The sequence below is a fragment of the Lolium rigidum genome, chromosome 1 (assembly GCF_022539505.1).
Source record: "Lolium rigidum isolate FL_2022 chromosome 1, APGP_CSIRO_Lrig_0.1, whole genome shotgun sequence".
NCBI lineage: Eukaryota > Viridiplantae > Streptophyta > Magnoliopsida > Poales > Poaceae > Lolium > Lolium rigidum.
The window spans coordinates 59,706,252-59,728,587 of record NC_061508.1 but is presented as its reverse complement, the minus strand read 5'-3'; the positions used below and the strand labels follow the sequence as shown (position 1 = coordinate 59,728,587).

The 22,336-nt window shown below is 45.6% G+C and overlaps 2 protein-coding genes and 3 long non-coding RNA genes across 6 annotated transcripts; 3 read left to right on the top strand and 2 right to left on the bottom strand.

Annotated features, from left to right (window-relative positions):
• Positions 1-3,692: 3,692 nt before the first annotated feature.
• LOC124685399 (soluble starch synthase 2-2, chloroplastic/amyloplastic-like) lies at positions 3,693-9,100 on the bottom strand. Its single transcript, XM_047219739.1, has 8 exons — positions 8,858-9,100; positions 8,068-8,740; positions 7,904-7,968; positions 6,778-6,855; positions 6,575-6,685; positions 6,435-6,479; positions 5,822-5,995; positions 3,693-4,649 (listed from the first exon to the last, which is right to left on the bottom strand). Exons 1-8 carry the CDS (start codon positions 9,098-9,100, stop codon positions 3,693-3,695), a joined length of 2,346 nt encoding a protein of 781 aa, XP_047075695.1.
• Positions 9,101-10,711: 1,611 nt separating this feature from the next.
• Positions 10,712-14,338, top strand: LOC124685400. Of its 2 annotated transcripts, none has more exons than XR_006997431.1 (5): positions 10,712-10,927; positions 11,157-11,343; positions 11,857-12,059; positions 12,356-12,450; positions 13,144-14,338. It is a non-coding gene; the product is annotated as an uncharacterized LOC124685400 (long non-coding RNA). The 2 variants fall into 2 exon arrangements; XR_006997432.1 differs by lacking the exon at positions 10,712-10,927 and adding an exon at positions 10,948-11,005.
• A 14-nt stretch (positions 14,339-14,352) lies between these two features.
• On the top strand, positions 14,353-15,099 carry LOC124685401. The gene is made up of 2 exons (XR_006997433.1): positions 14,353-14,427; positions 14,900-15,099. It is a non-coding gene; the product is annotated as an uncharacterized LOC124685401 (long non-coding RNA).
• A 522-nt stretch (positions 15,100-15,621) lies between these two features.
• Positions 15,622-16,093, top strand: LOC124673865. The gene is made up of 2 exons (XR_006992856.1): positions 15,622-15,793; positions 15,891-16,093. It is a non-coding gene; the product is annotated as an uncharacterized LOC124673865 (long non-coding RNA).
• A 2,106-nt stretch (positions 16,094-18,199) lies between these two features.
• On the bottom strand, positions 18,200-19,416 carry LOC124673855 (GDSL esterase/lipase At1g74460). The gene is made up of 2 exons (XM_047209899.1): positions 18,992-19,416; positions 18,200-18,901 (listed from the first exon to the last, which is right to left on the bottom strand). The coding sequence occupies exons 1-2, from the start codon at positions 19,355-19,357 to the stop codon at positions 18,200-18,202; spliced, it is 1,068 nt and encodes a 355-aa protein (XP_047065855.1). The 5' UTR covers positions 19,358-19,416.
• Positions 19,417-22,336: the final 2,920 nt, after the last annotated feature.

Here is a 22,336-nt window from a genome sequence, read left to right as displayed (position 1 = left end):
TCTAACAGGCCCCGTATAACCCGCCCACCCCGTAAAATTCCGGCGACATACGGGGCAGGCGCGGTTTGGGCCGTCTAGCAGGCTCCGTATTCGGGCCGCCCCGTTTCGGCGGAATACGGGGCCCAGGAAATCGGCCCCGTCGCCCCGTACATATAGTGGGCGCAGGTGCGAGTGAGGGGTTAACCCCTCACTCGCAACCCTAGCTCCGCCGTGCGCCGCCGCCTCCTCCTCCTGCTCCGGCGAGCAATTAGTCGCTCCCCCGCGCCGCATTCCACCCCAGATCCGGCATGGACGCCCGCCGCCGCAGTACCGCCTCGCCGGCGAGCGGATCGAAGCGATCCCGCTCGCCGGACAACGTGGAGGATGCGTGGCGGCGCCAATGCAAGAGATCCGCCGCCGGGAGCCGGCGTTTGGCCTGCAGGTACGCCGGCGCCGCGTACGTCCCCGCCGAAGCTCGTTGACTTCGCGGCGGGCGGGCGCTGGTACAACGAGGATCCGCCGATGAAGCCGATGAGCGGGCCCAAGTTCGACGAGTGGCGCGCCGACTGGAAGCGCCGCCGCTTGGCGAAGGAGGCTTGGAGCAGCGGGAGCACCAGCGCTCGAGGAGCTCCGCTCGCCGGCGATGAGGAGGAGGCCCCCGACTTGTTGAAGGAGCTACGACAGTTCCTCAAAGACGACGCCAAGAGGAAGAGGGCGGAGGAGGAAGAGGTGGCGGCGGCCATCGCCGCCGCGAAGGAGGCGGAGTTGCGGGAGGCGGAGGCGGAGGCGGACTCGTACCTAGTCGACCTCCCCGAGTAGGATCGCGCATTCCGGATGTAGAATCGTTGATCCGTATGTATGATCCGTAGTATGATCAATGAAATTGAACTTCCCGGGGTTTTTATTTTTGAAAATAGGGGCGAAATACGGGGTCTGCTAGACGGAATGGCTCTTCCGTTAGCAACTTTTCGATACGGGGCGAAAAAGCGGCGGGATACGGGGCAGAAATATGAGGGGCCTGCTAGACATGCTCTTAGCAGATCGAGAGTATGCACCAGAGATGTGATTTTGATTTTTCTTGTTCACTTCGACTGAAGTTGCTACATTTTTGTTACTGAAAGTCTTAATTTAAGCAGACAGGAAAACGCACTTACAATCCTGTTTTTGCATTGTGCTACTGCTCTTGCTCTTAGCATCTGGCTATAACAATGCACAGAACATAGCAAACTAGAATACTTAGAGCATGTCTTACAGACCCCTTAAAAGGGTAAACCCGTATAATAACCGTCGAAATATGGGGTAGGACTCTACCCGGCCGTCTAGCAGACCCCCGTAAACAGGCCCCCGTATCGATTTTTTTTTCAGTTTCGGCTAAGGGGTGGCTTCTGGCCCCCTACTTGTGCGGAGCGGGAGAGGAAATACAGGGCAAACCCAGCATCCCATTTCAGCTAGGGCACGTGGACATTTCAGATTTCGCACCCGTTTTCCCCGCGCCGCCGCCGTAGCCACCCGCGCGCCGCCGCCGGAAACCTTCAGATCCGGCCCCCTCCGCCGCCCGCCGAGCCGCGCCGCTCTGCGTCGACGCCCGCCACACCCCCGCCGGACATCCGCGCCCGCGCCCCTCCGCGCGCGCCGCCGCACCCCCACCGCGGTCTCCTCCGCCGTTAAACCCACGGTGAGTACTCCGCCGCGTTTCTCTTCTTTTCGTCGGTAGAATCGATATGCTTGGAGGTTGATCTATGCTTCATGGTGGTAGATGACTTCAGAGGATGTGCATATGGAGGATTTGGTGGATTCGTCGACCGATTGGTCCTCATCAGAATCCGACAGATTCGGACCTCGACAATTCGGAGGATTTGCATATGGAGGCTTTGACAAGAAAAAGAAGCTTGCTTCACCAAAAATTAAGAGGCATGCCGCAAGGACATTGAGAGAGATTTTGGTGTTTTGCAAGCAAAGTTTGCCATTGTCCGGGGTCCTGCAAGGTTTTGGGACAAGAAAACTCTTGTTGAAATCATGACTTGTTGTGTGATTCTGCAGAACATGATCATTGAAGATGAGAGAGGGTTGAACTTGCCATGTTTCTATGACAATGTTGGCACGAGTGCAGCCCCAGCGAAACCCTGATCGGATTGAAACTTTTCTTGCAGCGCATCGTAGCATTGAAGATCCCGAGACTCATCACCAGCTCGCCCAAGATCTGATTGATCACCACTGGCAGTTGCATGGCCAATGAGTTTTTACATTCATTTCCTATTGTTGTCTTGATTGTTTGATTGCGGGAACATTTGTTATTTGTTTAATTTTTCCATTAGAACATTTGTTGGCAGTTTCGAAAAACATTATTGTAATAATTATGATGATTATTGTGTGATTTAAAACTTTTATTCAATGTGCATTTTGTATTTGTTGTGTCAAAAACCCTGTTTTAAGGGTTGAAAACTCATCCGAGCTAGCAGATCCCGTATTTTCAACCCGTAAAACAGAATTTACGGGTTGGGGATACGGGGTCTGCTAGCTTGGACGAGTTTTCGGCCGGTGAAAAGTGAATACAGGACCCTTTACTCGTGTTTTACGGGGCAGAAAAATAGTGGTCTGTTAGCTACGAACCAGATCTGGTTCAGCGTCTGAACCACACACCCGTCAGGTCAGTACACCTCGCGGATGCCGGCGCTTCCATCGTCAAGGATGGCACCAGATTGTCACGTCGTCCATACAGAAACCGCCGATGTCTTATAAGAAGAAAAAAGAAAAGCAAACATCAAAAATCTCGAATCAACATCTTGATCTTCATCACTCCTTCAGTCCTTCAAGACTTCTTCGACCTTGACTTTTCCGCTGCAGCGACCAAAAGTTAATCATGTACAAACCCTAAAAATCACACCGGATGGATTAGCAAGAAACTTTCTTTCAAAACATGCGTTACTTCTAGTCTTTCAGATCGTCCAACCACACAGCTGTGTCACAACTAAGCACAAGCATGAAGCATCCTTTGGGATCACGGGAAGGAATCTACCAAAGCTCCAGCCAAATCATCTGCATTCTCGGGAGGCCTGACCAGTCTTAGATGACCACTTGCCAAAGAGCACTGAAACAGAAAATGATCCACTATCTCCTTACCACTGAAGTGACATTGATCATTCCTAATCAAATTCTCTTTTGAAGGATGTTATTTCTGAGCATCAAACACACAAAATTTCTGAATTATAAGATAATTTTGATTTTCCAAAGTCTATATGGCAAAACACTATTAGATCTCAAGTGCAAGTACAAGCCTTTGACAGTAAAACCTCAGGAACCAATCTTCCATTCCACTCTATCTTGTTCATCTTGCAAATGAATTGCATCTACTACCAAGTTTTTCACAGTTGCCCACTGATCTCAAATGCAAGTACTGGCTCTCGCTCTTAGCCTCTTAATAAGAACAACATTGTAACAGAACACAACATAGCAAATTACAATATCAAGTTGACATCCCATACACCTGCATCAGTGAAACGCTTTCTCTACCTCCACCCTACTCAGCTACGAACCAAATCGGGATCAGAGTATCAACCACACACCTCAGGTCACCTACACCTCGCGGATGGCTGCGCTTCAATCGTCAAAGATGGCAGGAGATCGGCAAGTCCCTGCGCCAAACCCTGTCAAGTGCGCGATGCGCATTCCCATGCTCTCATGCGCGCAGGCAGGGTCCGATCAGCTAGCAGAGTTCACCACTGGTACTTGGCCTTGACAAGGACATCCTCGTAGAGCTTCGCGGCGTGTTCCCAGCTGAAGTTCTGCGACATGCCACGCTCCTGGATCCCCCTCCAGCTCTCCCTGTAGTTACGGTACGTGTTCAGGCAGTGCCCGAGCGCCTCAATCAGCTTCTGCGCCTCGGCGCGGTCGAATGTCCACCCGAGCCCGGAGTCACCGAAGGGGTCGAACGGCGACACCGTGTCCCGCAGGCCGCCGACGGCGTGCACAACGGGGATGGTGCCGTAGGCCATGGCGTACAGCTGGTTCAGCCCGCACGGCTCGAACCTGGAGGGCATGACGAGCACATCCGCGCCTGCTGTGATCCGGTGCGCCAATGGCACGGAGAACCCGACCCACCCGCGCACCTTGTCATTGTGCTGCCACTCGAAGTGCCGCAGCATGCGCTCCAGGTCATCGCGCCCGGTGCCCAGCATCACCAGCTGCACGTCCTGGCTCACGATCCACGGCATCGCGTCCGCGATGATCTCCACGCCCTTCTGCCCGTCCAGCCGCCCGATGAAGCCGATCAGTGGCACGTCGCCGCGGACCTCTAGGCCCAACTCGCGCTGCAGGGCCTCCTTGCACTGCCGCTTGCCAGCATCCAGAGTCCTCAGGGTGTAGTTGGTGTAGCCGTTCGACTGCAGGTGCATGTCCACTTCGGGGTTCCATTCCTCGTTGTCGATGCCGTTCACGATGCCGTGTATCTTCGAGTCATTCTGCCGTATGATGTCGTGAAGCCCCCAGCCGCCCTCCACCGTCTTCAGCTCCCACAGGTATCCACGGCTGACTGCGACAACCTGGTCTGCCATCTTCACACCGGCGGCGAAGTAGTTGGCGTGTTCACCACCCACTGGGTCGTACAGTTTGAAGTGTTCCAGGTAGTGCTCAGGCAAGTCAGTGTACGGGAATTCAGCTACAGGGCCACGGCCCTACATACAACATCAAGAAACCAAAGTTAGCCCAGCGTTATGAAATGCTATGAAGGAAACCCAAATTTAACGGGAGTAAAGAATTTAGGATGCCACTACTACATAACGTTCATAAGCCATCGTATATGGTTTTGAATTTTAGTTTCAGAAGTACTTCGGCCATAGACTAAATCACTGAATTTTACTTGTTTTAATATCAGTGATTTTCGTGTTCCTTTCAGCCAGAGGACAGCAATGTTTACTTGAATTTGTGAAAAATCCAGCCAAATATTCAAAATTTTGACAATTTTATTTTTTTCGATGAAAGGAACATAGTCCCAGTTTCATTAATGAAACCAGCATCGAATTTTGTCAAAATATGTTTCAGTTGTGTGTATTACTATAATGGCTGAAACATTTTGCAGTGTTCCAGGTAGTGCTCAAGCAAATCGGTGTACATGAATTCGGATACAGGGCCACGGCCCTACATACAGCATCAAGAAACAAAAATTAGCCTAGAATAGGAATTATGAAGGAAAGTGAAAACTAATACGTAATTTAGCAGGTCAATGCTACATAACCTTTGTAAGCCATTGTATATGGTTTTGAATTTTTTTTTTAGAAGTATTTCGGTCATAGATAATTCACTGAATTTCAATTAATTTTAGTTTCAGTGATTTTGGTTTTGTTTCAGCAAAACTAACAAAATTTTCATCTGAATACGATCGAAATCTAACCAAATATTTTGATATTTTTTACAACTTTGTTTTTTCGATGAAAGGCGCATAGTCTCAGCTTCACTAATAAAACCAGCTGCATAACAATTTTATGCAGTGATTTTGGTTTTATTTTCAGCCAAAGGACAAAATATTCACATAAATTCGGTAGAAATCCAGCAAAAACATTCAAATATTTGACAACTTTATGTTTCTCAATGAAAGGAGCATGGTCCCAGTTTCATTAATGAAATCAGCATCATGACAATTTTGTTTTAAATCTGTTTCGATTTGTGTGTACTAAAGGACTATAATGGCTGAAACATTTTGACCCAAGGGTGATTATTCCAGTATCTAGTGAAATGACTCATTTCTCTGAAATTTCGTTGCAACTTCATTGAAAATGAGAACCATATGTAATTACAGTTTCTCGAACAATGTAGTAGTAGAGAAAAATCAAGAGGAGGAAAAAAGAACCTGGTGAGCGATGTTATGTATCACCAGAACCGAGCGAGCATACTGCATCAAGCCATGGTCTCTGTAATATGCTTTCAGATAGACGGGCAGGAGTGCCGTGTGCCAATCATTTGCAATGAACACCAGATTCCCATCACCATAAGGGGCACCGCCGCATGGAACATGCCAAGGAACCTGTAATTTATGGTTGCATATATAGGGAATATTTGGTCATTCACTCGTAAGTTTATCCAATGTATGATATGCCAAATGCGAAAATTATACATTGGGTAAACTTAGGAGTAAATGAACAGGTATTTCCATCTATGGTAGGTGGAATTCCAGTATCATAGAAGAGTGAATAGTAGTAACATATTTAACAGAACATTATCAATGTGAAAAAGGACCTTCTAAAGAAGCATGTAGTAGAGTAACCAGGATTATCAACATTTTTAATCAACATTGTTAAAGGATTAGCTCAAAAGTTAAAGCACAAACTCTGACCAAATGTGCATTTAGCGTGTCCAGATTTCATTAGTATGCAATTTACAAGATATTATGAATCTGTGTGAAATACCATGCACGTGAATGTATAATAATATTTGGTTGTCAATGCAATTGGATATATAAATACCTCAACAGCAACCTTGCAGAACAAAATCATGCGCTTCATAATTTCCTGAAAGAATATAGGCAAGGGATATGTCTGTCAGTAAGCCATACCCTGTTCTTAGTTTATCATTGCAATCAAAACTAAACATGTAGAAGAATCACCTGTCTGCTGCCCCCATAAATGTCATGCTGACGGTGTCGGAAGAGAGGAGCGTCAATAAACACAAAATCGACTCCATCGATATATGCATGGAAATAATTCACTTCCAAATCCTGCAGAGCAAGACAAAAATCACTTAAAATAGAATTAGTATGACATTATCAAGCATTCAAATCTTAGCCCCCTTCTGATTTTTTATGCGTACCTGTCCAGCAGCCTTATAGTATTTTCGGATTCCAAGATCATAGGCTTCTTCATAGTCCCCATACCTTGGCACGACAACCTAACATAGAAAGGACCATTTGTCAATTATCATCAAGTAACAAAAGTTAGGTCATCGAAGTCTATAACCAAGAGCCCCTGATCCTAGATTTTGAATAATATGTGGTATGTGTGATTTTTATCATAATTTCTCTATTAATTTCTAGAGAACAATTGGTTGACTACCCTTCTTTGAGTCAAAAGAGACGAACAAAGATCCCGTAGAAGCTAAACATCTGCTAATACAGTGGACAAAAGCGACATGCAAAACTGATTGCGCACGATCACCACAGAGTGGCAAACATCTCATATAACATCTTGGCTTTGGTAATTCTCTATTCGGAGCCAGATTCATGACATGCAAATATTTCCAATACTATGGCAGATAGGAAATGTTCATCTTTTAACCGTTAATATGGCAGAAATGAAATGTCTCTCTTTCAATCCTAAGCATTTCACATTATGAGATGATGTTTCTTTGCATCATATAAGCTCTTATTATACCGATATAAACGACATGTATGATTCAAGACAGCACCTTAATTTTGAGAGAAGAAATGTCCATATCAATAACAAAAATAAATCCTACATCAGTCAGAAAACGAATGAAAATGATCCCTCATGCCGGTCCAAATACAGTTATAGTGGTAAGAATTAACTTAATCCGAATGAGATTAGAACTTGAGAATTTGACATGATACAAACTCCCATATACTATGTAGGGTTAAGAAATGGAATTGCTAACTAGTGCTACAGTATTTCTTCGCCATAAGAGTACCTGCATTTCTATCTATTTGATTTAGTATAAGGCAAGAGGAGAATGGTTGAGGCTCATATAACTGTGGCTTTATTTATAAAGCGGTACGAAAGCCTATTTCGAGGAGGTTCATATAACTCAAATTGGATTAGTCTGTAGCGGAAAGCACTTTAATTTCTGTTGCACCTAATAATATTAAGTAGGGCTGTTCAGTGAGACCATCATGTTTATAGACACAAAAAATCCTCTATCTTGCATTTCACCCAAATATTTGTATGGGAACATATGGACTCGTCAGAAAGCCGTGTTTTACCATAACACGATGTCCTCTCCTTGCCAAAGCCTTTGGCAAAGCACCAGCAACATCTCCAAGACCACCTAGGCAACACAATGGATGTTTTTATGAGTAAATAATAATTCAAGAAAACTTGTAGTATGAACAAAAGTGGAGAGGCTAAAGAGTTATAACGCAGATGCCTGTTTTGCACCAGGGAGAACATTCAGCAGAAACCAGGATCACGTTCATGACATTCTCCCCGGCCAAAGGCCCGGAGTCATGATTCTGGTGGTTCTCAAAGGAGCCTGCAGCGTCCGCGGCAGCTCCGCCATCATTGTTTGCCTCCGCCGGCTCCTCGAAACCAATGTATTTCTTGAAGTCCCACAGCTCGTGTACGGCGGGTGCAGCGGGTGAGAGGGTGTTTGGCTTCGAAGCCTTTTCGACGATGTCCGCGATCATCTCCTCTGTGGATACCACATCGGTGGCAGTGCTGGGCCTTGGAAGAGCAGACACTAGATTTGGCCGGGACGCGGGCGGCGTCTTGTCGGCTGGGAGGATCGGCGCCCTGTTCCTGGCGGGGAGGATCGGCACGGAACCCGGAAGCACGACCTTCGCTGTGCCTGGCAGCGGCGCGGCGACGGTAGATTTGTTCTCGCCGTTCACCGGCACGGCGTTCTGGGTTGGGAGACGGGGCGCCTCCTGCCTCGATGCTGGCGGGGACAGCACGCGGACAGGCACGGTTTCGCCGTTGGCCAGCACGGTTTGGTTCTGGGTAGTCGGCGCGGCGGGCGGGGAGTCGCCGCCACCTTTGGCCGCGTCGCCGGCGCCGTAGCGATCGACGGTGAGGACGGCCGGATCCCTCCGTTTGGCGACCTGCACGGCACACGCACGCACGCGCGCGCGCGCGGTTGTGATTTGTAAAAGTTAACAATAGCGTAAGCTGCGGAAGGCAAGGATCTGGAGGTGTGCGACTCGTTCGCAACTAACTACCTTGCCGGCCGCGGCGGCGCGTCGCGCGCGGGGCGCCCTCGAGTTCGCGGCGTCCTCGCCCTTCTTCCCGGCCTCGGCGCGCACCGCCACCGGCCCATCCCGCGTCGACGGCGGCCAGTGCAGTGCAAGCCACCTGTCGGCGTGGAGCGGCGGCGGGGCGCCCACCCTCGCCCGCCTACGCCTGCCCGGTGACGCGGACGCGAGGGCGAGGAAGGAGGCCGGGGACGATACCGCCGACGACATGGCGGCCCGGGCCGGGATCGGGGTGGACGGGGTACGATGCGCGCAGGTGGGTACGTACGTACGTTGGTCCGCCCGGAGCGCAGCAGACGGTAGCAGTGGAGTGATGATGCAGCAGCGGAGTGGAGTGGAGTGGTTTGTGTGTGGGTAAAGTACGGGGCTGGGCCGAGGAAATGAGCACGAGGGGGGTGGCGGAGACGACGACGACGGCGGCGGCGGCACGAGGGAGAGAGGCGTGGCACACGTAGGCGCGCACGAACGGACGGACGGACGGCCTTGGCGTGCTGGGTTGGCCTTGCCGCGACCCGCGCGGAGCACCAAGGAAAGGAAACAGCCGGCTGCGCACGGGTTGGGGTTGGCTGGCCAGCCGTTTCCCCGTCCGGTCTCCAGCTACGGCAACACACCCACAGCCCCAGACGCAGCTTGCGTGCTCGCTGACGCCTTGGCCCTACCCTACGCGGGCCCACCTGTCGGTGTCGTTGTTACTCCGTTTGATCTGGAAAAAGCACCTGCGGTAAAACGGAAACGGCGAGCTCCGATGGGCAGGGGCGTCCGTGGGATCAGCTGTCAGACGAGCGGCGTGGCAGGGAAGGAACTGATGATGACTGTACATTTGTACTTGTACTGGACCTACCTACCTGGCTGTTGGTTTGTTTGTTTCTTTGTGCATGCATCCATCCATGGGCCATGCATGGCACGGCGCTGCGATCTCCACCGCCACATGCGTGTTTTTTTTAACAGGACATGCGTGTTGCACCCAGCGTGTAACTTTGCAGGCTTGTCCCCTTGCTGGGGAGTGGGGACGGTGTGCTTCTTCCTTCTTTGAGTTTGTTGCGGAGATGTGGTTGCAATGCCACCCAACGCGCACAACGGAAAGACCAAAATAAACATGGTGCGTGAGAGCATCTCCACAGCCGTGCCCCATACAATAGCCGGCAACAGTATTAGCAATTCAGCATCTAACATGTAATAGATGCCCCCCATAGGGGCCTTCTCAGGCCATCCACGATAGGGACTCGGCGCGCGCGGGCTGGCCCCTGGTCTGGTTTTCTCTCAACTGATTGGGCCACGCGTCGCTATTTGAGTGGGTCAGAAGCCACGAGAGACAAAACGAGCCCGGGTGAAACCTAGGCCAATCGAGCGCACCCCCCCCCCCCTCACCTTCAGCCGCCACCCCCGTTCCTCTCTCCGCGCGTCGCCTCCTCCATCCTAGCAACCCCCACCCATCTCGCTGCTCGCTGCGCTGCACCGCCGTGTCGTCCCAGGGAGGAGCTCGGCTTGTGGCCAACAGATGCAGGGCAGCCCGCTGCTCGCACCACCCGCCGCGCGCCCTACTTCCCCGGGGAACAATGGGTAGAGCTCCGTGGCCGGCGGATGCAGGCTGATAACCTGAACCTCATGGTTTTGCCCCAGTACCCGAACCCTAACCCTTCTTTTTTCAGCCAGAAGTAGGTCTTCCACATCACCGGTTCGAGATCTTTCTCCCTGGTTGAATGGTAAGGTGGATCTGCCGATGTAGAGATATTGCTGCGCCACTACGTGGTCTCCAGCACTGTCGAGAGATTTAGGAGGATGGTCTATGCAGCCTCCGGAGGCGGATGTTCTACGTGGCCTCCCGCACTGTCGGGAGATTGGGGAGGACGGTCGTCCGGCTGAGAGGTCCGGCCTCCTCATCTCCATCCACATCACCAGCGTCTCCTCGCGGGTCCCATGTCTGGTTCCTAAGGCCTCACTCCGTCTGCACCTACTTCCAGGAGCTGGGGTTGCGGTGGCCAGGATGTGCGCCTGTAACTCGGCCCTTGCCGTCGGTCTCTGAAGTGCTTCTCCCAGGTATGGCATCAACACTGTTGATTTAACAGGTGTTGGTGATGCGGCTCCGGCACAGGCTGGATGACCTTGTTTTCCAAGGTGATTTGCTCCTGTTTTTCTATCTCTAACCATCGTGGATTGGTTTATTTTTTTGTAATCAATTAGTAGATTCTCATACATACACATACTTGAAATACCTGTTGATTGGGCAGCTGCACAAACTGACTAATCTAATGGTTGTTTTTTGTAGATTGATCTGTATTTGGAGGTGGTACATTTGATGAGTATTAGTATGGTGCAGTACGAGCCATTTTGATTATTTACTCCCGAGTACTGTACAAATATGAGAGATATTCATGCATCTCATATTATTGAAGAATACCTCGATGAGCATACTCTAAACCCTGATGTTCTCTTCAACCCAAGAATAAATTTTGGTATGATTTTGCACATTGCCATCATTGAAATTTGAATATGCATGTGAAGTACAATAATAATTTAACTTCTGTAAAGTGCTTAATACTCCCTCCATTCCGAATTTGTTGTCGCTGATTTATTTTGTGCATGGGCTTTCTTAGAACAGAGGGATTACTTTATTTTGTGCATGGGCTTTCATAGAAACTATTGAGAATTTGGGATTTGTTTACATTGCTTAGAGACATTATGCACCAGATTATCTGCCTCTTATTGTTGACGTAAATAAGAAAGGCGTATGAAAATGATTTTTCTTTCATTTTCTACCTTTTCTCATATTTGTGCAAGTTAAATTTGTTCTTGCAGATTCAATACCATGTTGTTTTTAGTTATTTCGGTTGTATATGACATTCTGCTTTTATTATTTTGAAAGTATGCTGAATGTAATCGCTCAAGTTCTGAACCAACTTATAGCTCAAGTTCTTACTATCTTTCTGAATTCATTCCAAGGTTTACATTGTGTTCTGTATTTATAGATTCGCTGACTAGACGAGCAAGGTAACCAAGCCGAGGAGAGACCTGTTGATTTGGACTTGCAGGAGCATGTCTCATATGGCTTCACTATGGTGCTCACATTATCGGGATTTTCGGATTTCCTCTTCATATGTTATTCAATAGTCAAGCTGATTGAAGTGTACTATTGCAACTTGTATGTATGTGTTCACCAGTGCTGCAGTAGGTAAATGAATTTTAATTGGCATACACATTAGAAGAAATTAGTGTGTTTCACGATAAAATATGCTTTACAAGTGCATGAGGAAGGACATTTTCTTTGAACTTACTGTTTGCAAATTCTCAGATGGGGATTTATTGCGGTTCTGAGTATATCAGCCAGTTTTCTGTCGTTTCCTTAGCCTACCATATTCAACACAGAGAATGAATGCTTATATCTACACCGTTATTTCACACAAAACAATTTTGATTGTACATTGATTATTAGTGAGCTAGGCCAGTATGACCTTTCGTAAACTGCAGGTATATAGAGCCAGGGGGAGATAGGGAGGTTGCCAAAGATGGACCTAGGGCGAGGAGACTCTTTAACTTTCAACGGAGCACAACCATATTAAAAGGTATGGATCTCATTGTGCAGAACTCGGTTGAGTTTGTGAAAGTGAAGTGACTCTTTGTGCATATTATTTAGTCCATCAATATACGCGTGGTAAGGGCTGATTATTTAAATTTTAGAGTAGGAGCAATGACCATGTTTAAGCAACCTATCCATCCTTCTTATGACTACTGCATGCATTTACTCAGTGCTCAGACTATTAGAAGCTGCACCGCTTTCAAGTATAATGTGATCATCTTAAACAATGTTCAGTTTCGACAGTGTCATGCGTACATAACCTGTACTTTCTATTGGTAGTTGCTTCCACGATGTTAAGGGATGCTCCACTTGCAAACACGATGTAAGCAGTTTAGGCACTGTCGTATTTAACTATTTATATGATATGTACTTCTACTTAATTAGTGATATGCTCCTGGTTTAGGCGCAGTCAGCATTCAATTTCGTGCAGCTTGTGGTGCTATGTAAGGGTATGGCCAATCAGTCTACTGATTAGTGTAAAACTGTGATCAACCAGTTTACTCAAGGATAATCTTGAGTTCTTTGTCTTAAAATTTCCCATGGTTAAATTTAGTTTACTCAACATTAATCTACAATCTATGTATGATTGTATCCCTTGCCTCTAGAATTTTGTTTAATTGTCGGTTCTGAAAATGGCCCATTTGAGACAGACATTAAAGTAACCGAATTTCAGGATCAGATGGTGATCAATCAATTGAGTGAGCTCACCCTGGGCTGGCTGTAGCATCACTGTGGAGGAACCGATGATGGTCCCGTAAAATACACTGACATAGTGTTTCAGGACAAACATGTATTCAGCCTGATCTTTAGATGTCTGGACGTTTAAGTTCTCGCGTATTGAGTTTATGAATTTGTTCTTAGATGATGTTTTTGCGTGAAATTTTTCATGTGCCTTCAGAACTATTTAGAGTTCTGGTATTTGGAGGATATTTCTTGTGACATCGAACCACAATAGCCTGGAAACATACTAATAGTTTTCCTCTTGTGTTTTTAGAACTCTGGGACTGGACTGAACTTTTTTGACAAATCACCCACTCATCTTATAATATATCATTGATCGGTGGATTTTGTAGGAAAGGATGATCAAGATATGGAAATTTTGTGCATGACATGAAGCAATAGAATTAATGCTTTCTATAAACATATCTGAACTATCGACCTCATTGTTCCATATGTATTTTCCCATATGTTCTCCCTATGTTTTGAGTGATTAGTTGTGATACTTCAAGTAAAGTATGCTTTTAAAAATTTGATTTCCCAACCCTGCATTACCAAGGGCTCTCTTTGTTTGGCCGTTTCTTTCTTGATCATATCTTTTCACTTTATTGTAATGTATGGTAAACCGCTGAACTCCCTAATTTGGCCATGACTAAAGTATGTTATTATCGTATTGCCAAGGGTTTTGCATGATCGGGCCATGATAAATTATGAGTTAATAAAACATGAGTTCTAACGTGATGCTTAAAAATACTTGCACGTGTGGTATATGGTGTCTAAAGAGAGCCCCAGAGTCGCCCGAGCCAGGGAAAGGTTCACGAGAGACATGCTTCTTTGGCTTGAGCACAACACAAGGTCTGATTTAGTTCAAGTGTGAGAGCAGCAGTAAAAATAATTGGGTTCATGGTGTACAAAATCTGCTCCCGCAGGTTGATGTAACTGATCTGGTAGGACACCAGCTAGAAACACTAAAACTCAATACATCAATAAAACATGGCAGTATCATGTATGGATTTCCATTCCAGTTTGAGGCATGAGTTTAATAGAGATATGGGTTTGTAATCATTTACCCCTGTAGGAGAACTATTTTTTGATATACGTTATTAGATAATTATTTATGCTGCCCAAGATAAATTTTCCTTCTGAAAATTGCTGCAGTAAGTTACGAACTGAGGAGCCACAATATCCCAACAAGTCTTAGGAAAACAGCAGTTAAAGCCATCAGGACCTGGAGCTTTGTCACTAGGTATTTTCTTGACAACATTATCAATTTCCTCTTCAGAGAAAGGACTAGATATATTTTCAAGGCTAGGAATAGAATTGAAGAGATTGTGTAATCAAATTTCATTTGGTGTAGATCAGTGACTTCTAATCTTTTGTTACAATCTTGAAATAGGGCAAGTGATCTTCCAACATAAACCTGCGAGAGTAATAGAAGCAATAGCATTTCTTCTATGCCTTTCTGTTGCCACTATCGAAAAATTTAGTATGTTCATCTCCATATTCTTTCCATTTCTCTGCACATCTTTTTTCCCGATATTGTTGCTTGTAGGAATGCAGCCTTCATATATTCGATTTTAAAATTTTGTTGAAGTTCCATTCTGGAAGTGTGAGGATTCTTTATTGCTCTAATTCAACAACTTGAGCAAGCACCATTTGACATTTTTCAACAAATAAAGATAGCTGAGACAAGTATTTGTTCCATTCTTTCAATGCAGTTCTTACATTTTTCAGTTTAGTATTCAGAATAATTGTTGGATTGTTGCTTTTAACAGGTATTTTCCAAGCATTACTTACTGTTTCTTTAAATCCTAGATGTTGACCCAAATATTCTCAATCTGAAATGCTTTACTTCTGGGGATTTTTTTGTTCCGTGTCAGACTCGGTGCCAAAGAAAGAGTCGATTCGAAGCCTGCCATCTCTGAATTCATTAACAAATATTTACCTGGGACTGGTTAGCTGACCTGACTGTAATTTAGAAATGCCGAGAGCTTAGCCACGCATCGAAAAGGGCAGGGTTGTGATCTAAAATAATTAACTAGTTATACAATTTATTTCTTATGGTTCCTCACTAGGAGGCATAAAACGCAAGCATATGATCACCTCAGGGCACTCCTGATACTAGACCACTTCTTCACCATGGCAATACATGATGTTGCTCAAGTATATGTCAAGAGGCAATTTTCTCTTCATGCTGCTAGCAATGGATGCAAAATTAAAATACCTGTGGATATACAAATTTTATATCATTCCAAGTGAAGCCTCAATTGCTTATAATTACTAGATTTCAAAGCTTACAATTATCAGCGTATACATAGAATGTGAGAAGAGGCAGCATCATGTGATCCTCTCTCCGACCACCCATGGTTCCTCTCTTGATTGTTGTCATTGTCCTAGACCCTAGGTGAGTTTTTACAATTATTTATTTCTTATTATCCATGTGAAGTTTCATCTTACTTTTAATCAAGATTTTGATCAACCTTAATTTTTTGGTCTTTTGTAGAGATTGAGCTGGTCTTAGAATCTGCCATCTTCAATCAAGGCACTCTGAGAGTAATTATGGGAAGTTGCAAACACTTGGTTGGGAAAAGTGTAGCTGAACTAATAAAGCGGTAGGACTTGACCACTTAACCTCTTGATTTTCCTGGCAGTGAAAAAAATATGTTTATCTCTCTTTTTGGCTGACAATGTGCTTTTTTACTATTTCAGGTATACATTCACTAGCTACAATGATATATCTAAAGTAGATATAGATAGAACATTGGAGAAGGATCTTCATGGCATTGCTCTTGTGGATTTCGTTAACTCGATTTGACGTCAAATTATTCCTTTAGTAGATGGCTCAGTTTATGTGGATGTTCCTTCTGCACTTCTGTTGCTCTTGATATATCCATGAGTGTTTGCTACTATAATATAATATATCCATGAGTGTTTGCTACTATAATATAATATACATGTGCTTTATCCTAAGATCATTATGTCGACTTCATTTTCTAAAATCAAATAAATGGATTATCATATTCCACCTAAATTTTAGCAGTGTTATACAAAGTGTGCACCGACACGAATTTCACGGGATCGTGCGCCAAGGCGCACATCTAAATCTAGTAGCTATAAAAGGACGCCGCCGAAAGCAACTTAGTAAAGGAACGACCATTCCAAACCGATCCACACCATTCCCCCACCCCACACCCCCTCCCCCCCAAAAAAGATTGAATTTTCTTTTACACCAAACTACAATATATTCTCGTGGACTCCTTATTCGGGGAACTAAGTTCCATAAAAAACAAAATCAGCACCATTTTGATTTTTCGCCAAACCTTGCTTCACAAAATGGAATACCATGTATGAAGATTTAAGGTCTCCAACCTAAATGACCAAGTTCATGGCCATTTCTAGATAATTTTAATTTCATCATAATGGATTTAAATTTGGTAAAACCATGCTCCGTGCCATGGAAATATATAATGTGAATGAACATTTCCCCTTTTTGTAGAAAATGATTCATTTTCCATTTTTAAAATGCCCGCAAACTTTGTACATACCTTGTGATGGAAGTGCCAGCAATAACATGCAAAATGGCACCTTTACATATTTCAAAGACAATGTACACATGTATCATGTCTTGTGTTGATGCTTTGAAAATGTTCAAAGCCTTTTTGCTACTTTCCATTGATTTAATGAATTTATGACCATTTTCATAAAAAATTCAAAATAACATCTAAATAGAGATGTAGCCAAGAGGGAATGTCCGCTAGGTCGTGCATCCACATCGCTCGGTTCTCGCATCCTAGAGGAGACATATTTTTCCGCCCTTACCGAGTTGCTTAATAGTGATCTTAGTTTTCTCCATTCCATGGATTGGACGATCTCTTCTTTGCAACCCTACTTCAAGTAAGTCCACTAATCATTTGAATTACATTTATTTAGAGTTATCTAATATGGACATGGGGATGGAACTAAATAAATGTATCGCTACAATGCATGATAACTTGCATGCATGTAAAACTCCCATCATCAACCGCCTCCTCCTGAGTCATCCAATCTATTTAACCGAGGGATTCTCAGGCATCAAATATAGGTACAAAAATGGTTTCCATGTATTTTTTTAGTATATGTAACATTTGTCCCTAACATTTTTCCTATAGTCTGTCAATTCGTGAAAGTATGGTGCAAAAAGTCCACCAGTGGTACAAAATAATCCCGAATGTTACATTTTACTTTGCGGTATGTAACATGTTAAAAAATGTTACAATATTTTGCAACATTTCTCTGCAGTATATCCAATATTTTTGCTTAACTTATCCAACATTAGAGGAATCCGCATATAACATTGGTGCAACCTCTCTTTAGTACATGTACCAATTTCATCGTAACACTTTTCCCATACTAACACACCAAAAACTATGTACACACGAACAAATCGCAACATCGTGTGTAACATCGACAAAAATCCTAAAAGTTGCCCTCGCAAACAACCATAGAAGCAATGACATGGCGAACATCGCCGCCGCTGTCCGGATCTCGATTATAGGGGGCCTCCTCTGGGAGTAGGGTGGGGGGGAGTGGTGTGAGGGAGGAGTGGAGCCTGTCCAGCGGTGGCGCAGCCTGCTCTGCTCAGGATATGCAAGTTGGAGGTGTAGGCGGTGGGCGACGCGTGCGTAGAGAAAATCGGCCGATAGTTTTTCTAAAATAAATGCATGAATTATTTGATGGGTGGAGGAGAGTAGGTGGACTTGGGTTGGTTTTGCCAAAGCATGGGATTCTAAAAGAGAAATACCCGAAAAATATGACCCTTCCGTGTCAATAATTTTTTTCCACGTTTCCACCGAATAACAGTTTGCAGCGTACACTTTCAGTTCGTGGTTTGTTGTGAACCATGCATCGAGACACATTCTAATTTCAGTGTAAGAAAGAACACATCCTAATTCCGTTCCAATCGAACGTCTGCTTCGAAAATGCATTCCGAAAACCTAAGCATTTTTGTCATCCGCATGCGTCGCTCGCCGTGCAGGTAGCTAGCTGCTGGTGCTGTTTGCGACGACGGTGATGTTGAGCCTCCTGAGCGTCTCGAGGGCGATGAGCTCGTTGGCGCGGTCCGTGGGGTGGTACTCGTCCCAGAAGACGTACTTGCTGCGGTCCTTGCAGAGCGTGGAGAGCGGGGTGCAGGTGAGCGTGGGCCTGATCTTCCCCAGCGAGCAGCACGGGTCGTGGGAGTTGTTGAACCCGTGCATGTACGGCCGGTTGATGATGTCCTGGAAGTAGTCGTAGACGTCGCCGAACTGGAAGGTCGCGTTGGGGAGCGACGCCGACAGCCGCTCGATCACTGCCCCGGCCTGCTTGTTGAAGCTCAGGGCGAGCTTGTTGGTGGAGTCCTGGCACGCCGTCGACGACCGCTGCAGGAGCCGCTGCAGTGGGATGCACCCCATCGGGCCCAGCCCGAAGAAGGTGAGCCGCCGCGCGCCCAGCCCGTGCAGGAGCCGGAGCTGCGCCTCCAGGGTGGTCACCATGTAGCTGACGAAGCTGTCTCCGTTGTAGCTCCAGGAGTCGGAGTAGACGGGGAGGAGGTAGTTGTTGATGAAGTCGTTGGCGCCCATGGCCACCACGTAGTAGCCGTCGCCGAAGAGCTTGTCGGCCGCCGCCTGCCCGATCTTCTCCCGCATGAACGCCTGCGTCCCCTGGAACAGCTCGATCTGCTTGTACAACGAGAACCTCTGGATCTGCAACAATGCATTCGCCGCAGCCTCTCCCAATCAAATCAAAGCTAGGGTGCTGCTTCTACGTATTGAGAGAATTGATTGGTGGCATACGAAAAGGGAGGATGTCTCGTTGAGGATGCCGCCGCCGCCGGACGCGTAGTTGAGCCCTCGCGTGGCGATGACGGTCTCGTCCACCGACGGGTCCAGGAACGCCGGCGGGCGCGGCAGGCCCATCTTGTCGCCCACGATGTCGGCCACGGTGCGGCCGTTGCAGAACCTGCCGTTGGGCATGCCGCTGCCGAAGTCGATGCCGTACCACGGCAGAGCAGCGCGGGCGAGGCTCTTGGTCAGGTAGTTGTTGTTGCCCACGTCCGACAGCGAGTCGCCGAAGATGAACTGCACCATGTCGCCATGGGCGAGGCCCAGGAGCAGGGTCACTGCCAGCGCAACGGCGAGCGACCTCCTCCCGCGATCCATCTCTGCACAATCGTGCTTCAGGTTCGGAGGGGCTCGATCTTTCTCGAGGAAAACGACCGTAGGGATTACTGCTCGTGTCTTGTGGTGGTTAATCAGTGAATGGACTTGATTTGCATATATAGATGTGGGTTGGCATGCGTGGAATGGACTGTTGTTGTGTTTCGAAAGGGAGTTGGGGTTGGATGCACCTACCTACCTGCGAACCGTGGGAAGAGACTTTGAGCGACCTTCATTTGGTGAGTGGCTAGTGGAGGAGTTGGCCTAACATGGTCTCGACTCTCGTCTACTTTTTTTTTTCTCGCATACAAAAGAACTCCAAAAACTGCTAACTCACTTCGTCGTTTTTTTTTTCTCATTTGTTCTGACCATAGTGTTCACATGTCCAAGGTCGTTTGGTTGACGTATTTGAATTTGTGTTAAATATTGTGTATGATTTGGGTTACACTAGGGGCACGTTTGGTAGGCTAGGCGGCCCTTGGCTCGCATCGGCCAACAATTCCCGTTTGGTTGCCTGGGCTGAGCCGCGTTGTTGGATCAACTGGTTCTCAAAGCACCCTCGGGCTAGGCCCTGGAGAACCGCACAGTTCAGCCGTTGCTGGCGATGCAGGCAAATCTAGTACGCAGCTCATGCAAAAGGAAATCTTTCGATCCAACATGTGCACGTGGTCCTCCACACACCTTCTCTTTAAATAAACACAAACATAGTCCGAATCGAAATAAGTTGTACATGAAAAAGATGCAGGTCGATGATATGAATCAATTCCCACAATCGATTTCGAGTTTCGTCAGTCGTAAATCATCAATTTCGTGTACAAAGTTTTGAGCGAATTTTGCCAAATTCATCGCACACGCTCAACCGTTTTAAATTTCCTTTGAGGAGGACACGAATGTCGCCTAGAGGGGAGGGGGGGTTGAATAGACGGTTTAAAACTTTTACGAGATGGGCTTAACAAATGCGGAATAAAACTAACGTTTACTTTGTCAAGCCCAAAGCCTATATAGTACGGTTCACCTATGTGCACCAACAACTTATGCTAAGCAATATAAGCAACTATTTGTTGGTCTATTTGGATTACTCGAAACAAGATAACACACTACAAGGATTTCGGTCTATTGCCACAAAATCTATCGCTACGGTTATTTTTCATGGAAATATAATCCAATATTACCACGAACTCTCCGGTTGTGGTAGTAGGACACTCATATTTCCATGACTATTTTGGGCCGCGATAAATTATCATTTTATTGTGGTAGGGGTCTCCTATTGCAATAAACTGTATCGTGGTTAGAATACAATCGCGGTTTTGCGACAACTAAGCTCCCGTTGCACGAGGAAATCATTATGTTGCCTTAGAGGCTAGGTCTTACAACGTAATAAGTATTCGTGGTAATATTCAGACATATATAACGCAACATCTGTGTGTTGTTTTATTAATTACAAATATCGCTGCAAAAAAGTGTCTAACTATTGCATCCAAATTTGTTCGTGTGGCAATATCATATGTTTTTTTTGCCCCAATTGTATCCTGCGGCAATAACTATTGTTTACTGCGACAATTTGAGTCGTATGGTACTAGGTTGACCATACTGCAACAATCACCTGCTGCTGCGAAAATGAACATCTTTTTGCCACGAAAAAGTTCACAACGTAGCTTAACAGGCCTTCTGGGCCGTTGCCCTTGATCAATATTGCAATTTTCTTAGGACAAAAAATCATGTATGGTCGAGTATCTCAGTTCAGTGAGCCGTTTTTTTGTAAGTTTTTTTGTAACGATAAACCTTAAACAAACCTCCTGGGCCTTGGCACCGAGCATAATTGAAATTTATTTAGGAGATATGTTCATATATGGTTCAATATCTTCACTTCTATCACCGATTTTTTTTGACAAATTATTCCGGTCCCACCAGTCAGCAGGAGAAACAAATAAATATGATGCTAAAATTTTGGTACAGAGGTGATCAAAACATGATCTCACAGTTCGAGCCTAGTGAACAAAGCCAGTAGAGCACAGACCAATTCATGTAAAACTATTAGTTATTTGGCATATCCACAAGCTGAACATCTTTAGGTCCGAACAACTAGAATTCTGAAGCACTTACCATTTACTTATGTTGCAACAAGTGACAGTACTGAATAATCAATCAAGAACTCATATAAGACACAATTTCACTAGTACATTTAGCATCGAAATTCATAACTATTAAACTCAAAGTATATTATTACACGATCTTTCAAGCACATAAATGTGTCCATGATCATGACAAAACATTGAAACCAAACAGTGTAGATATAGCCTACACAAAGAATCCTGGGTCGTCATCCAATTCATCTTGTCCCAACGGAGAAAAATGGCCATCATTTACGCAAGCCTCATCATCATCTGTATCAGCATCATATTCGACTTGATCTTCATCAAACTCGGCAGGTCTTATACTTTTTATGACTGAAACATCAACGTTGGTTCCTTCATCATCATTTCTGCACCAACTATGATCTCGCCAGGTACATTAAATTCCGAAACTATAATTCCTGCATCAGCGATATCATATACATCTGCGTCACCATGTTCATATCCTTCTAGAGCATCATCAAGGTTTGCACCATTTAAAACAAAAGGAGCAAACACAATGCGTGGATTCATTTGAATAACACTTGCCCAATTAGGGTACTTCACATCTCTCACGTAGAAAACCTGTTCAGCTTGGATGCTTAGAATGTAAGGGTCTACCTTGAATCGGTCTATAGTAGTATCAATGTCAATAATTCAATATTTGTCCTTCTTATACCCCTTACTCTCCTTACTCTGATTTCTATTGGCAGGAGGCATGTCGAACCAGTCACACTTCAATAGAACAACCTCCTTATCAAGAGGAAAGTCAAGAAATATGATTTTCTTTATCACCCCATAAAAATCAGTACTGCCAGTGCTTCCTTGCACATTGACTACGACACCACTATTTTGGGTACTCAAGTTCTGC